The 17,518-nt window shown below is 38.9% G+C and overlaps 1 protein-coding gene across 7 annotated transcripts in view; it reads right to left on the bottom strand.

Annotated features, from left to right (window-relative positions):
* Positions 1-17,518, bottom strand: part of LOC135199452 (uncharacterized) — a 107,984-nt gene that overhangs the window by 76,058 nt on the left and 14,408 nt on the right. For 5 of the 7 annotated variants that reach the window (XM_064227515.1, XM_064227508.1, XM_064227510.1 and 2 more), the window contains exons 2-6: positions 13,920-14,130; positions 13,206-13,327; positions 11,658-11,849; positions 11,066-11,219; positions 9,973-10,113 (exon numbers count right to left, since the gene is read on the bottom strand). In XM_064227515.1, coding sequence (XP_064083585.1) covers positions 9,973-10,113; positions 11,066-11,219; positions 11,658-11,849; positions 13,206-13,327; positions 13,920-14,055 — 745 coding nt within the window. In that variant the 5' untranslated portion in view covers positions 14,056-14,130. Of the gene's footprint in view, positions 1-7,760; positions 7,842-9,972; positions 10,114-11,065; positions 11,220-11,657; positions 11,850-13,205; positions 13,328-13,919; positions 14,131-15,258; positions 15,342-17,518 lie in introns of those variants that run through there. The other 2 variants (XM_064227509.1, XM_064227512.1) reach the window with 2 other exon arrangements.

The following is a 17,518-nucleotide window of genomic DNA, read 5'->3' as shown; positions in this document are numbered from 1 at the left end:
TGATGCACCAAGCCATGTCTAAGTCAGAATCTCGCCCTCGAGACGTCCGGCTGCTCCTCCTCCCCTGGTCCAGCAGCAGTCGAGGAGAGCGTCGCCTGGTAGGCCATCAAGGACCTCAAGTTTAGCAGGGCCTTCCAGTTCGACACAGCCTAGGTCTCAAGATCAACGCCCCTTTCGCTCTTGTTCCTTTAAACCAAGAAGGGGCCCAAGGGGCAGAGGTCAAGGGGGCTGTCAGTAGGTTAGGCGCTTCTCCCTCTCCTGCGCCACGGGTGGGGGGGTGCCTGGCTGGCCATTGGGCCAAGTGGCAGAGTTACGGGGCAGAGAAGTGGGTGGTAGATGTCCTTCGGGTGGGATACCTGTTGCCATTCGACTTCTCTCCTCCTCTGTCGGACAAGCTGCAGCTCAGGAAGGTGTATCCTCCAGATTCTCTGAAGTTCTTGGCTCTTCGGGAGGAATTGCAGAAAATGCTGGACAAGGATGCGATAGAGGAAGTAGTGCGTCCGTCCCCAGGGTTTTACAGTCACATCTTCTTGGTCCCCAAGGCGTCGGGAGGATGGAGACCTGTGATTGACTTACCCACCTTGAATCGCTTCATCAGGAAGACACGGTTCAAGATGGAGACCCCGTGCTCGGTGTTGGCAGCCGCGAGGGAAGGCGACTTCATGCTGTCGATAGACTTGAAGGACGCATAATTCCAAATCCCTGTTCATCCCACGTCCAGGAAGTTCCTTCGCTTCTCTCTTGTGGACAAAGTCTTCGAGTTCAAAGTCTTGTGCTCCGGGCTGACGACAGCCCCTCAAGTGTTCACAAGTCTTCTCTCTCGTGTCAAGTTGGGCCCATGCTCAGGGGATCCGTTTGCTAAGGTACCTCGACGATTGGTTAGTCTTGGGAGTTTCCAGGGAGAAGCTGGTGCAAGACGGATCATCTAATTCGGTTCTGTTTGGACTTGGGCATATTTGTCAACCAGGAAAAGTCAAACCTCGTACCCATAGTCATCGATACGACAGTGGCAAGGTATTTCCGTCGGATCAGAGATTGGAGAAGTTGCGGGCTGTAGCGCGCAACTTCATGTCAAAGTCACATCAGTCAGCTCATCAGTGGCAGGTTCTTCTGGGAATCTTATCTTCCCTGGAGAAGCCGGTCCCTCATGGGCGTCTTCATCTTTAGTCTCTGCAATGGAGACTGGGAGAATTCTGGTCTCCGGCGGGGGACTCATCTCCCGTTTATGGTTCCTCTGTATTTGGAAGTGAGAGAAGACCTTCATTGGTGGTTGGACGACCAGAATCTGTTGAAGGGTGTCCCTCTGCGTTCTCTCCCACCGGACTTCCTTCTGTTCTCGGACGCCTCCCTCGCAGGTTAGGGCACGCACTTAGGCAGCCTCATCGCTTCAGGCATTTGGAGTTTGGAGGACAAGCAGCAACATACCAACGTCTTGGAGTTGAAGGCGGCTTTCCTGGGTCTGAAGGAGTTTCAGGGGAAGGTAGAGGGTCACTCTGTCGTTATCATATCAAACAACATCACGGTGGTAGCCTATGTGAACAAACAGGGAGGCCTGGTTTCACATCAACTTCATACCTTGACCGTCGAGCTTCACCAGTAGGTAATCAGCAATTCGGTAGAGCTCTCAGCCAGGTATATCCCAGGGAAATGTAACATGGTCTCAGACAAACTCAGTCGCCGGGATCAGATCCTAGGCACAGAGTGGTCCCTTCATCAAGTGGTGGCAGACAAGCTTTTCCAGATTTGGGGGAGACCCATGCTGGACCTTTTCGCAACACGCTACAACAGGAAGCTGGAGGTGTTCTGTTCAGTGGTTCCAGATCTTTTAGCATTGGCAGAAGACACATTCCAGCATCCCTGGGACAACCTGGGGGTGTATGCTTTCCCTCCGTTTTGTTTGATCCGTCAGGTTTTGAAGAGGCTGATGAGTTTGCAGGGTCTCAGAATGACTTTGGTAGCCCCTCTGTGGCCTCAGGCAGAATGGTTTCCAGATCTGCTGTTGTTGTTGTCAGAGATTCCGAGGGAGATTCCCCTTTGGCAGCATCTCCTGTGTCAGCCCCATGCAGAAAGGTTCCACCAAAAAGTAGAATACCTGTCTCTTCACGGTTGGAGGCTATCAAGTATCTCCTCCGAGCGAGAGGCTTTTCTCAGAGAACAGCTGGGCACATGTCCAGTAGTCTTAGGAAGTCAACCTCCGCAGTTTACCAAGGCAAATGGGCGATCTAATGTGATTGGTGTCGTAAACAGGGTTTTTCTCCATCTAATGTGATTGGTGTCGTAAACGGGGTTTTTCTCCACTCACGACCGCTATTCAGCGAATAGCAGACTTTTTAACCTTCCTCAGAGACGAGAAACGTTTGTCTGTTTCTGCTATTAGAGGCTACAGGGCGGCACTGAGTTTGGTGTTACGCCTTAAGGGTATCGACATCTCCTTTTCCTGGGAACTTTCCCTGCTAGTTAAGGGGTTTAAGCAGTCAAGTTCTCCTAGAGAGCTCAAGCCTCCAACATGGGATGTTTCCTTGGTGCTTTAAGAGCTTAACTAAGAGTCCATATGAGCCCTTGCGTCGCTCATCTGACAGGAACCTGACGCTCAAGACAGTTCTCCTTTTGGCTTTGGCATCTTCCAAGAGGGTAGGAGAGCTCCACGGTCTGAGTTAGGAGGTGAAGCACACCAGGGGTTGGAAGTCGGTGTCCTTCGAATTTGTCCTGGAATTCGTGGCCAAGACCCCAAATCCCTCAGTGCATGGTGATAGGTTCACTTCTTTTTCCATTCCATCACTGATTGACTTTGTGGGTGGTGATGTGCAAGAGCTTTTGTTGTGACCTGTCCGGGCCCTGCGTTACTATCTTAAAAGGACTCGGCACCTTAGACCAGGCTGCCGCAGACTTTTTGTTAGTACAGGCCATACAAAGAAAGATGTGTCTAAGAATACTATCTCTCTTTGGATACAGGAAGCCATCAGACATGCATACTTGATTCTTGATGATTCCACCACATCCGTGCAGGCTAGAGCACATGACGTTAGATGTGTTGGTCCCTCTCTGGCTTTCAAAAAGAACTTGGCTGTACATAGAGTGCTGGGCGCTGGTACTTGGTTACGCCAGTCCACGTTCACTTCCTTCTCTCTTAAGGATGTTACCCACAGATCTACGGACATGTTTTCCCTGGGTCCTGTGGTGGCTGCCCAACAGGTTGTGTAACTCATAGTTGCCCTTAACGGGGCACCTTTGTACCTTACCTAAGATGATTATGTGGATGAGAGAATGAGTGAGTTGGCTGGTCTCCTTCTTTCTCTTGTACTTTTCCTTCTTCCTTCGGGCGGTTTAAGGATAGACACGTCATTTGCTGGACTGGTCTGATACAGGTGAGTGAGGTAGTCATACTGATAGTGTGGTCGTGACTCCCCATACTTCCATCGATGAATCAATGGAAGAAAAGGAAGGAGAAGCAGGGACAACGCTACTATGGGGGTTGACTACTGCAGAAGACAAAACATCGGGAATAGGAGCAAAGCCCTCCCAAATAGGAAGAGTGGAGACTCCGATGTTCCCTCATACCATAAAAAAACTTCCTCCACTGCTCCTTAGGCCATGCCCGGCATTCCGTACAAGGATTCATAATAGTACAAAAATTCGAACGACACCTACTGCATGTGATGTGAGGGTCGGTCTCTGCCGAAGCCAAAAAGTGAGAACAGGGAACCCAGGAACTCCGGGGCACATACGCTGACGCCAAGAAGGGCAGAAGAAGCCATAATACCAGGGAAAAACACACACACACACACACACACACTAAAAGAAACGAAACGGGCAATGAACCGGGAAAAGGCCAAGAGAGGTAAACACAACTCTCACCCAGGAGGTTAAAGAAAAGACTGGCGTAGATGAACGGTCCTTGACCACTCTTCACCCGATACACGCATGTGTTGCCAGATATCACAAGATTCCTAGCTTTCATCTGCTTTTTAACCGGATCCAGCTAGGCGCTAGAAATTATCCTATTGTTAAGACCTCAGGTTTGTTCGCGTATGAACAAATTGCCAATCTTCGTCGCTAGACAAGCCCCACAAAACTGCATTGCCGATAACTGGGGATTGCCTATATACACATTGCTCGTGGAAAATTCGGCTATTCACTGTATTTTTCACTGAGAAATATTCACTAATTACTTACTGTCTTTTCATATTTTCATGACTAAATGCATGTTTTGTGATAAAAATATTTATTAAAATACTCAGGTTTAAGTATTTTTAGATTTTTTTTTTTTAACTATCAAAATAGGGGTTTTAATCTTTGTGGGGGTTTGGGGGGGTTGGAGGGGTTATGGTACACATCCCCTGCAAATACCAGGGGTGGACTGTAAACACCACCCTGTCACCACTCCCTTACCAATCGCTTTGTCCTCTAGTGGACTTACCACTTATCAGAAGGGAAGAATGTGACTTTCAATCCAAGAAATTATTTAAATTCCATGAAAAAAGTTTTCCAAAGAATTGTGTCCAATTAAAGAACAAATAACTCCCTTACTAGAATTAAATAGCTATTTCAATAGAAAGGCGAATACATAACAGAAGTGAGAATCTTGTCTGAAATACCATCATGTATATCTATACCTAATCCAGAAAAATAATTGACAAATACTATGGGGATAAGTGAGTGCTGGAGCCTGCAGTTTTTCCTTTTTAAACTCTGGCCTGATGGACACAAGAGTTGTAAGGTTAGGGTAATTATTACCAATGCATACAAAAACCAGACACACACACACACACACAGTAGTAGTAGTACAATCATGACCCAGTCTCAATACGAAGAGAATACTGTTGTAAACGTATAAAGAAAATTTTATGAAAGGATAGTCTTGGAAGGAAGTCGTCTACAGAAATGTTTATAAAAGCTAAACCTTGTCCACTTAATCTGTTATGACCTTAGGTAACTTCAGTATGCTAAATAACTACTTTTGCTTTTCCAAGAGCTAATTCTTCGATCCAGGTTGAAAAGAGGGCAGGTTAAACAATCTTGTACTACTCAACAATTAAATCAGGAAAGCTAAGGAAGTGCGGTAAAGGTTACCCTAAATAAAATTTCAAAAAAGACAGGCCTCACATGTCAGAAATAACAAGTGCTTCTTACGCAAATTCTTAGACAATGTGACCCTTCAAAACTTGGAAGGAATATACTCTGGCAAGAGAATACTTGAATATTTATATGAAAATACAACAAGTTAATTAAGCAAAATTAAACATGAGCTGAAATAAGGCTCCAAAACAGCCTTGTATAAACTAAGGTTATAACATATAAATGACTAATTTCTCTCACACCTAACCTCCTGAATAGTTCTTCACTTATCTGTGGAACTAAATTTACCAGCATGGAGAGACATAACCATGTTGTCTATTGTAGTATTATGTAGTTTTATTTCATCTTGGCCAGTCAACTGACCATAATTTTTATCCAAAAAGACAAACATGGCTGTGTTTTGCCATATTTGATCTCTTTCATATGAAAACCTACAATTTCCTTAGCTGGTTGAAAAAATTCCAGTTGTTAACAATTGAGTGTATTTGTTTTATCACAAAACCCATCATTTTTACACAACGCATCTTCCACCTGGATCTTTAGGGCTGTAATCAGAATCTTGAGATGGTGACATTTTAAAGTGCTGCCAGTGAAATGGCTTCACTGTGTAAGAGTGAAGATATTGCTACTACTGTATTTCCAGCATGACGGAATACTTGGTACCACTAGTGCTAACATATCTGATATTGCTTGGACTACAACATCTGTAGTCTGACAACATAAGGATCTACCTGACTGGTCCACAAAAGCCGGTTATGTGCTACTTAGCTAAAAACCTGAGACAGGTGAACAAGGTAGTGATAGGAGGGCAGCAGATTTCTTTGACTCAAAACACTGAAAACAGCAACAAATTTTGTATGCCAGAAAGCTCTTCCCTTCCTGCTACCATATATTTATCTCATCCCATACAGAGTCTAAAAGCCAGTCTTACGTGGGCCCTTTTCCAAGGCAAATCTGTAGAACATATTTTGCTTACCCCCAATAAGTACACCAAACTGTAGCAATATCTAGTGTCTTCACAAGTGAATCCTCATGCTATAAAAGATATACAAATACAGTACAAGCAAACAAAAACCTTGTGTTTGCAAGATTCCTGAGCACTTGAAATGGCAATAGGCTCAAAACAAGGTAGCACTAACTCCAGAAAAACCTAATCTTACCAATAAGTAATTAATAATTTTGGAACCTAACATTACAAGCATGAAACAAGAGACACACACAAGCACACAGCTGTGTCCAGGACTCACTTGTTTTTGTACTTCCATCTGTACAAAAACAGGCTGAAACACTAAGTTGCTTGGATGTACACAAGCTACACCAACATGCACAAATATACATGTACTGTATCTGCCAATAATCATCTCAACGAAACCAAGGAGAAAATATCTTGGTAATGATACTGTTATCTCTTGGATAATAATATGCCTGAATGGAAAACCAATGATCAAATCTGTAGCAACCAATGGCAATCAAGTAAAAGTTATAATCACTTTACATAAGCAGTGAGTCACATTTCTAAGACTCACACGAAGTGAACACTGAAACATTAAGGAGAAGTTAAAAAGCATGACAGAAAGACAACAAGAACAGACAAAAAGTTAAAATCCAGATAACAATGCAGCCAAGGTCAAATGGACGTTGCAAAGGACCTCTCAGTACAGCTCAGAATAATTGGGTTTAGGACCAAACACAGACACACACAAACTTGTCATGAACACCCAATGATCCTCTCCATCCATGCAAGACACCTGGAGGAGCCAAGCAGCGAATGCTTAAGTCTCTGTACATATACTTACACTGCCATCTACCACCCGCCAAAAATATTTTTTCCACCCCTTGCTCACAAGAACACTAAAACTGCACAAGTGAAAAATATATTTAAGTAAAAGTCTGAAAAAGGTTCGAACTTGGGATCAAAGGAGTGAAATCATTGATGACTGTTTGGGGACACGGACAATAATATGAAGAGATAAGAGAAAATGAACATTATAAAGAGGTAAGAAAAAATGAAAAATCAGCAGGAGACCCTGCGGTACAAATCTACATGGAAGACAATACCAAGTCAAGTAGTACTTTTGGCAAGATGTAGGAGAGGTCCATTAAATTTTTAGTCATTGCCTCATTCACTTTAACCAGCAACTGACCTGATACTCAGTTTGCTGGTTAGTCTTGACTGGGATTTAAAGTTTAAACACAAGTACTGTAAGGGGTTTGAAGTTTGTTCAAATATCTCATAATTGAATTAATTTCCAAACAAACAAATTATAGCATAACATTTTTAAATGACTGAATAAGTAGTAACACAATACCATTCTTAATTCATTACATTACAAAATTCCTATGATTTGTTACTGCAGTTAGTAGAGACACTAGTCTACTGTAATATATAGTAGTATATCATAAAGGATGGTGTATAAACACCATTACTACATAAATACCGCAGTTAATAAGACAACAGATGAAATGTGAAATAGATTCTTATGATATCATGCATCCTATACATCAAACAATAAAAAATAAACTGCATGCAAAGCCCACATACTGCGTGCAACATTAGCCAAGTCAAAACAACTGCTGCTAGTCAACTGAAATAAAAAGGAAACAGTAACAATGGCATGCATCCATAGGAACTTGCAAAATAATAAACTAAAAAGAAAAAAAGAAAACGTAACATAAAAACTTACACCGAGACAAAGAGACCCGCCACTCGGACCCTCAGCACCAATTTTCAGTAAGAGAGTTGTATCTCCTGAGCTCTGGAGAATCTACAGTGAGACAGGCATGGGGGGGAGAGTGACCGGAGAGTCCCGCATCAGATATACTTTTTTCCAGTTCTCAGTTAGGAAATTGATTCTCGTGTCAAAATCCAAAGTATTTCAAGAAATAAAATAAAGGAAATCAATCAAAATTAATTTTCAGTATCAACAATCCTGAGGCAAATTTGCAAAAAATAAAAATAAACAGGTTTGGAGTCTAAATACTATACACATAACTGGACGAAGGAATGATAACAAAAGCTTTCATGTATCCTACATACAAAAGAAGTAACTTAATGGATAACATAACTCAATCAAAAATTTAATTCAGGTAGCTTATTATATACTATCTATTACACTATGCTAAATCTTATGCAAAATCAAGTAAAACAAAGTTTCTTAGATGAGGATTCAGCAAACTAGGATTTAAATGAAATAACTAAAAATCTTCATCCAAATAAAGTACTATAAAGTCTGGATGCTACACTAGACTTTATTCTCACTCCCGTCTTGTTCATAAGTTGAGAAAGAACAAGTAAAACAAAGCCAGTATAATGTCACAAGTGCCCGATACAAAATATATCTGAGGAGAGATAAAAATGAATGTAGGATGCCACTAAGAATACAGCAATAGGGAAAAATATTGCATATCAATTACAAGACAGCATGGGTTCTTAAATGCATTTCATGACAAAAAATATTCTACAGAGGAAGGCAAAGAATACCATATTCTAATGAGTAACTACACCAAAACAGCATCAACAGTAACAATGACCAAATAAGTTCAGTATGTATGTACCTTTACCCTGCTGGAAGTCATGTGAAAGCAGGGGTTCATTGAGGGAAGGGGGCCAAATAAAAAAATTGAACATAAGGATATCGAGAAAGGAGGAACACAATGCAACTGCATTATGAAGCAGTTATTTCAACACTTCCAGATTAATTGGTTTGCCACTTAACCTGCTTTGATCAACTCTCTCATTATCTCCACTCTTTCTTGTGACATTTCCAGGCTTTGAGGACTGTCCCAACTCATAACAAGACGAAGATAAAAGCAACCGAAAAAAAGACAATGTAACAATGCATTCCCCATGAGAAAGCTTGGTCAAATGAAAGGTAAAAAGGATAAAAGTGGCAGTGCATCACAAATACATATTGCCATTTTCCTAATCCTGGAAATCTCTGAAGGAATACTTGAACCTTTACTATAAATATTCAAAATTGAAAAATGATTTAAATCAGTCCCTCTTTTGAGGCCAAACCCTACAAACAGTGAAATAATGTAAAACAACTTTAATTTTGATTACTATTCTGGAAAACAAAACTGCTACATTGTCTTTATGTCTATTTCAAAGAAGCATTTAAAAGTAATTACTATGCCTGGAAAAAAATAATGAAACAATAATTCAAACCAAATGAAGCATAGCATCACCCAGTGGAAAGGAAAAATAAAAAAAACTAAGAAAAATTGCATGTGAAGTATCAGATACGAAAACTAATAACACCAATATTGCTAGCAAGCTGAATGAACACATATATACCTGGCATATTCTAGCTTGCAAATTCCACAGTGTGAAGTAAATGCATGAATAACTTGCAAGCATATAAAATGAAAATATAAAGAGCTTATTATACTGCACAGTGTTGGACTATACACAGAATAAAGTAAAACATTCAACTTGGACAGTGCATAAACCATTTAAGGGATATTTCAATTTTCTGTCTTCAAAAGAAGATCTACACAACACCAAGTCAGGATAGTTCTAACAAAACCTTTATCTTGATTATACTATATTTATTCTACAATACTAATAGTTTTCACAGCCTTTGAATAATAAATTAATCGAATGACTAAAAAATACCGTATTAAAAAAAATTATTAAACAAAGCTCATTCATTTCTTGAGCAAAAAGTTCTATGTCTTTGTCATGACTAATTAACTCATCAATTATCAAATTTGTATCTAAACCAAAACTAACAACACATTATCTAATGCCAGTACAATTGACTTTCTTTACCACAACAGCTCCCTAAAAGAAGCGATATTTGTTTACACTGTCCAAGTTGCATCTATAAGACAAGGTATGAATTATAGATACAACAGCAAGAGTAGAGATAAAAATCTAGAAACCAGAAATACCAGGAAATCCGGACGGAGAAATACTCCGTGCATATTCCAGTTGGCTGAGACCTCGATCTGCAAGTGGGCCCCCTGGTGTGACACTTTCAGGGATACTCAGAGGATCATCAAGCGTTGAGGGCTCACCAACAAGATCAACAGCTGGAAAGAAATGTTAACTATCATAAGAGTTGTCAAAAAAGCCTCTGTTCTGCATTCGTGGTTTCGGTTTTCGCAGGTTTTTCTGTGGAACACTTCCACATCATTCAATGGAAAATTCCCCCATTTGCAAACTTTTTCACAGAGCAGTCTGTATTTTTATATTTTCATGACAATTAAAGGTTTTAGGATGATAGTTTAGGTAGAATATCGACTCTCCTTCTTTAAAACTTACCGTAAAACCTGACTCTCAAGTGATGTTATGAGACTAAAATGATGAAAAAGCTGAGATTTTGGGACTGTTTTACACATACCCCATTGCTACTGACCTAATTGAGACCTATTTTGTTGCAAAATACATACAATTAATATTATTGTCTTCATTGTGCATAAAAACATGCCAAGTTCTCTCTTTATATAGATAATGTCAATTTATTTTAAAAAGTTCATAATAGTAAATATTTTCTTTTTTTTGGCAAAACATGCACTCATCGACAGAGAAACCCCTCAGACCCCACTAAATATCCTGGTCAGCAAGGCATAGTGATACAGTTTGAAAGCAAGGCATAGAAAGAAGTTTATACAGTGGACCCCCCTATTCACAGGGGATGCGTACCAGAACCCCCTACCGCCCGAATAGCTAAAATCTGCAAATATACTTAATCCCCCTCTAAAAATGCTTATACATACCCGAATATTTCAATAGTTTTATCACAAAAAGTGCAGTCATGAAACTGATATGAAAATACAGTAATTATCAATATTTTTCCATGATAAATACCATTAATAGGCAAGTTTCCCATGAATAATGGGTAGATATGGTACATTGAGAAACCCACGAATACTACACAAGTGCAAATCTTGAGAACGTAAATACCGGGGGGGGTCCGCTGTACTGTCGTAACAATTGCAGTACGTATTACAAGATATTTAAAGATTGCAGTTGTATACTTACTCATTATCTTTGTGATGATAAAATCATCATCTATCAAAAGGGCATTATTGAAGAAGGCTTGAATCATAGCTAAGAGTTGAGGAGGAGTGGCCATAACAATCACACCAAAAGTGCCCCGGGCTTTCCAGGCGTACGGCTGCGACAGATGTTCCACCTGCACAAAAGCCATGAGTCAAGACTTGAAAATACAAATGTAGAATACTACAACCTGAGAAGAAGTAGCTGGCCCCCTCAAAGAACTGCAAAGCGTTCATGATTTTTCATGGAAAACTGGTGCTATGGACACATTCAACCTGGTCTTATTTAGCAAGACCTCACTCCTAAAATCCAAGAGTTGACTATGCTACAAGACATACAAGATTGTTCTTAGAATTGTGTAAAAATGCTGTAGGTAAGTAAAAGAGCAATGAGATAAAACAGCAGAAAGATCAAAGCTACTGACAATGACAAAAACAATTAGCTTGTAATCAATGACCAGGTACTTGAACTGGATTAAAAAAAAAAAATTTAAGTTTCAAAACAAGATGTTAACTACAAGAAGCAAGGACAAGTCTCATTAATTGAACTTTGCAATCTAAACAAACCATCTTACCATGACATGGTGATCGAAAGCCACGTCAGTTTCGTGATCTCGGTAAGAGGCTTCGAGAAGGATCGTAACAGTTCCCGAGACATCAGAGCTCCCTGCATTATGCTCATGATTTTCAACTGTTTTACTGTGTGGGCTACCCTGGGTGAAGGACGAGGCAAGAAAGAGTGTCCATCGTTTCAGATCTACTTGTTGCTGAAATAAACAAAAACAAAGAGTTTACAGTATTACACATATGCTACGTACGTACGGTAAAAATCCAACCACGTCAAATTAAAAAAATAAATTTAATGATGAATTATACAAATACTGTATAGTAGTATACAAGAATCTTCATGATTCTTCCTTAAATCCGATGTTACCATGCTATCCCACTTTTTTGCAGTGACAGGTTCCAAAAACCACGCAGAAATGCAAAATCCATGGAAATGAAAAACACCTCTAAAATACTTATATTATATACATGTGTATATATATATATATATATATATATATATATATATATATATATATATATATATATATATATATATAATATATATGTGTGTGTATTATATTTATATACATATATGTATATAAAAGAGCTCCAGCACATATCAAACTGGCTCTGCACACCTGAATATATATATAAATATACTATACATATGTCTATATATGGGCTATATGTCTACGTACAATGAAATCTGCGGTAGTGGTTCTACAATTTGCTGACTTGCAGCCTCTATGAGAACCGAACACTTGAAGGCCTTCATTACAAATGGCTTTGCATATATATTGTACGGAAGATATGTAACAAGACAAAATTATTTGGGAACATAAATTGTGAATTTGGGATTAATAATGAGGAAATAAATCACAAACAAAATATATTCATAACGTATCTGTTATTTTAGAGGAGTACATTCAAAGAACTGTTACTGTACGTATATCACACTGTATAAAGAAGATACGTACTGTACAATGTTGCTTTATATACTGCATATAGTACAATTCAAGTCTTAGTATTTCAAAATAAGGCACTCAGAAAAATATTTGGAAATAATTGGAGGGATAGGATATCAAACAACAGAATTAGAGAAGTAATGCTGGAATTGATTAGGCCATGTGTACAGAAGACAGGGAATAGCATGAGATACATCCGGGTGGGTTGCCCTTGGTAGAAGAGATAGAGATAGAGGTAGAGGTAGGCCAAAGTAGATGTCATTGAGAACAATGAGGCAGCAGGAGATGAGTGTTGGAGAGATTTAGAGGAGTTAGCTCAGGACAGAACGTGGTGGCGTGAGTTCATTAAGGACCTGTGCATCCCCATGGGGGACACAGGAAATGATTGATTGATTGATTTATATAGTGCAATATGAGCATATAACAACACCAGTGAACGTTATCTTCATTTCAGCTTGGAGGCGAAAGATATTCATCAATATCAACTCACATCAAAACAGTTAGGAGTTCAACCCAGAGAAGGTCACATTACCTAGCTTAAGTTTCCAAAAAGTCCAGACAAAAGTTTCCGTACATTTAAAAAAAATAAAAAACTCAAACAGCCCTTACCCTAGGGATGACTATAACAGCTTGTTTGTTATTATCACGCCATATCATCTGACCAACAGTGCCGTCACTGCTATTCTGACAAAAGGCGGATGTACTGTTTGGCTCATTCACTGTCACTGTTCCTGTAAATGATACAATGAACAAGGTAAATTTGATTCACACGTTATGGCACTTGAATTTGAAGTCAATGTACCCCTATGGGCTCGCTTCAAATGAGAAGGGCTCATCTTCTGAATACAGGCCGTCCCCGGCTTATGACGGGGCTTCCGTTCTTGAGACGCATCATAAGCCGAAAATTGTCTTAAGCTGGAAAATCGACAAAAATCCTAAGAAAACCTTACTTTTAATGCTTTGGGTGTATCAAAAACTATGTAAACTGCATTTTTATTGCATTTTTCATAAAAAACTTAGATATTGATTATTTTGGATTTTTTTTTGAGTAAACCTGGTAGTAATAATTTCTGATGAATACAATTGAAAAGCGTCGTAACCTCAGAACGTCATAAGCTGGGGACTACCTAATAATAATAATAATAATAATAATAGTTATCTTCAACAGCCCCCTACAGAATGCAACCTGTGAAATACTGAGAGAGGAATTACATCTCAAAAATGAACACCAATACGTAACATCCTCCTGAAACAGAAGCGTTCCAGAATCAAAATTCTACATCTGATCACTGCAAGACAAACACGCATCAAGCATTTACAAACCTGAAGACGAGTCGACCATGTTTTGCACAAGGAGCGTCGACTGCGGTTGCGAAAGGGCCTTGGCCATGAGCATGACAGCCTCGCTGTGCCGCCATCCCCGCAACATGCGGCACAACAGCCCACACATGGACAACATCTTGGCATTTGTGGATTGGTGTTCGAGGCTAGGACCTCACTGATACCTCACGATGGTGGCCACTGTCGAAAACGTCTGAAAGAAATGGAGAGAAGCTTAGATTCGCCACTTTATCTGTAGTTCAGAGATCAATTTCACAAAAAAACCCAAATGCATTTATTAGGAATACAGGCAGTTCCCGGTTATCCACGGTCTCGGATTTGCATAAATAATAATGAAGAAAAAAATGGACATGTATTTGGCCAAATGACATTGGGACATAAGGATAACATAATCAGTTATCTGAAATACAACAGAATATAGAATTTAGGCCTATCACGTCACTTGGGCTGAAATGGCAAATTGAGATTAAAAAAATGTTTGAAAGGTGTGACAGGACGAAAACCTCAAAGCAGTTGCACTATGAATCAATTGTTGGGAGAGAGTGGAAAGTAGGATGGAAGAGAATATGAACGGAGATACAGTCAAAAGAATTATAGGGGTTGCAGATAAGGGCCCTAAAGAAGGGGACGTTGCAAAGAACCATAAGTGAAATGGTAAACCAGTTGCTTCCCAAATACTGTCAAATTTTTTGTCTCTAATATATAGGATTTTAGACATCGTTTCAACAGTTGCTAAAAAAAATTATTTATATTTTTGGCTGGCAATACCCTGAACCAATTAATCAGCCTGTAGAATAAATTAAAATAAATGTAGAAAATCATATATGGTTCACATTTGGGGATAAACAGCTAGTAAGCATTTTATTTTCGTATAATTCAATCAAAAAGTATTTGCATACACCCCTTATTCTCCTTGAGTGTCAACCTTAGGATGAGTCATTTCCAACATTATCAAGCACCAAAAATATAATAAATAAAAATGATTTTTTTATTTTCATTTCGGAATACGTCAGACAACTAGACACATTATAAAAATAAGTTTATGATTCTAACATGCTGTTTTAGATTAAGCTGACCTTAAGCCAGCACGGGTTCTTGCTCATAGAGCAGCCCGTAATGGTTCTAACAACGCATGGACATAGCTCCTACCTATTAGCATTATTTTCAATTTTGAAACGCACCAATCAATTCGCTCTCAACGACAGCATCGCCTATTATACGACTGAGCAACCAACTGTTTCGAACGGCCTGGTTCATCTAAATGCTTTATAAACCAACCAGGATATGTATATATAAACTTCAGGAGTTCCACTTTACCTACCATCGGTAAATCCGAGAAATCTTTCGCAAATGTCCCCCATTATCATCAGCGTAACGTACAACGGCTTCAAGTTGAGATAAAACACTTGTGTTGATCTCATTCTAAAGGCTAATTTTATTTCTATTTCGAAGAGTGGTAACTGTCTAGTTATTTTGTCATACTTGCTATATAATATAATCCTGTGAAAATGCCCGGTCTTCAAAATGGTTTCATAAATTTTCGTTGAACGCAAATAAAAAAAAATAAATTTTTTAATTTTATAGAAATTTTTTTGTTCACTTTTCATATGGCAACTTCTCTCTGTGCTTATCAACTTTGTTATTCTAATCTAATCTTTCCGTAGTATTTAAGAATCAAAATAAGCCTTTAAAAGGTTCACAGGAGTTATCGTGGAAGGGGGGGAGGGAATGTAGTATAAATATATTTAATTCTTCGTACATTTCACTTCAACTCCATAGTTTAGAATCAAGTTCCAAGTTCTATGTGAATGTTTCGTTCGGTCACATTTATGGTATATGCTTTCCACTGACTATTAATAGCTATGTTGAGTGTGCGACCGATGAAGGGTTCGATATGAAGTTCACTGACCGAAGTCAATGCCGGGTTGGTTATACCACTTTCAAAAGCGTATTTTATATATAAAAAATACACTGTTTTATCACTGTGACTAAAAGGGGTGCACGAACCAAATATTGCTCACGCTATTACCTGCATTCATGAAGCTTAAAAGGAATACTACGGTCGAGCAGCTATCTATCGTGCAAGGACAAATACTGAACGCTTTTTATTTTAAATTTCATATCCTTGCCTTAATCTTACGATATATATTTAAATTCATCATTATAGAAATTAAACTCGTAGCTAAATTTACCGTGCCGTCCATATGCGTTTCATGTTAAAGAAAAAAAAAACTCTTAAAATATGACCAACGCTCAATCAATTGAATTGTATGTAGTTCTCATGAATGGTGGTGAAGCCGTGAAGGAATCTTCATAGTTTACATCAAATAAATATATCTAATAATACGTGCGTTTCTCTAACCACATAATTTTGGTTGTTTATTATAGCTCCAACAACATGAAAAAGAGGTGTTTTTGTATTCGATTTTCTTAAGTTAATAAGTGCATGTTTTAAGTACTGAAATAAAGCATGTGTATACTATATATATATATATATATCTATATATATATATATATTATATAAGTATATATATATATATATATATATGATATATATATATAATATATATATTATATTATTATAATAGATTATAATAATATATATAATATATATTATATAACACACAACACCGTCTACAGGAAGCACACGCCATGCTAAACAATAAAAAAACCTATTAATTAAACAAGGTCATAAAACTAAACATCACGCGTCTGCTATAATACAAAGCAATTGCAATGTCATATATAAAGTTTGGCCATATTTTTTGACAGGCCAGATATATATATAGACACAGACCTAACCATAAAAACCACCCTACATACGGCACGTATAGTATAGGCTTTCCCAAAAGAAATAAAATTTACCCCCTCCACAGCACCGTACGTTGCTGGAAGGTAAAACTCCAAGGCAGTGGTCTTGACAAGATGATTAGGGGTCACTTATATGGCCTCCGCCCGTGCTGAACGATCACTTTCTCTCTCTCTCTCTCTCTCTCTCTCTCTCTCTGCTCTAGATGAACATATCGGCCCATGATTCCATTATAGACGACCCGAGGAGGTCAGTCGGTTCTTGAGAGGGTTTTACCTCATCGGCCTAGCTTGGCGTGCAGATCGATAGGCTTAGGCTATTTTTTTTTTTTTTTTTTGTGGGGTGAAGGGGGTTCAGCCTATAGTTTGGATTGAATTGAATACAAAGTTTAGGCCAAGCACTAGGACCTATGTGACTATGAGGTCATTCAACGCTGAAAATGATGTTGAAACAACTGCGCAGAGATGGTGGAAAGTCAGTTGGGGCCTATATATAGCCTACTGTTTCGAACAGAGGTAAATTTTGTTTGAATATTTTCCAAAACCCATAACGGAAGACAAGGCATAAATATATATCTAAGATTATTCTAGTACTACTGGAAAATCGTGGTATCTCAAATGCCGTAGCATTATTCCAGCTTCCTAAATATTTTCCCTTCTTTCGAGGAGGTGAAAAGTGAACATACAATACCAAAATAGAAAAATAAATCAACATTGATCTAAAAGCATGTCACAGAAGCCCTTCAACGAGCTATTTTTGTGTATATATCTGA

Source organism: Macrobrachium nipponense, chromosome 25 (assembly GCF_015104395.2).
Source record: "Macrobrachium nipponense isolate FS-2020 chromosome 25, ASM1510439v2, whole genome shotgun sequence".
NCBI classification, from domain to species: Eukaryota; Metazoa; Arthropoda; class Malacostraca; order Decapoda; family Palaemonidae; genus Macrobrachium; species Macrobrachium nipponense.
The sequence above is the reverse complement of the archived record's forward strand: the minus strand, read 5'-3'. Positions and strand labels throughout refer to the sequence as shown.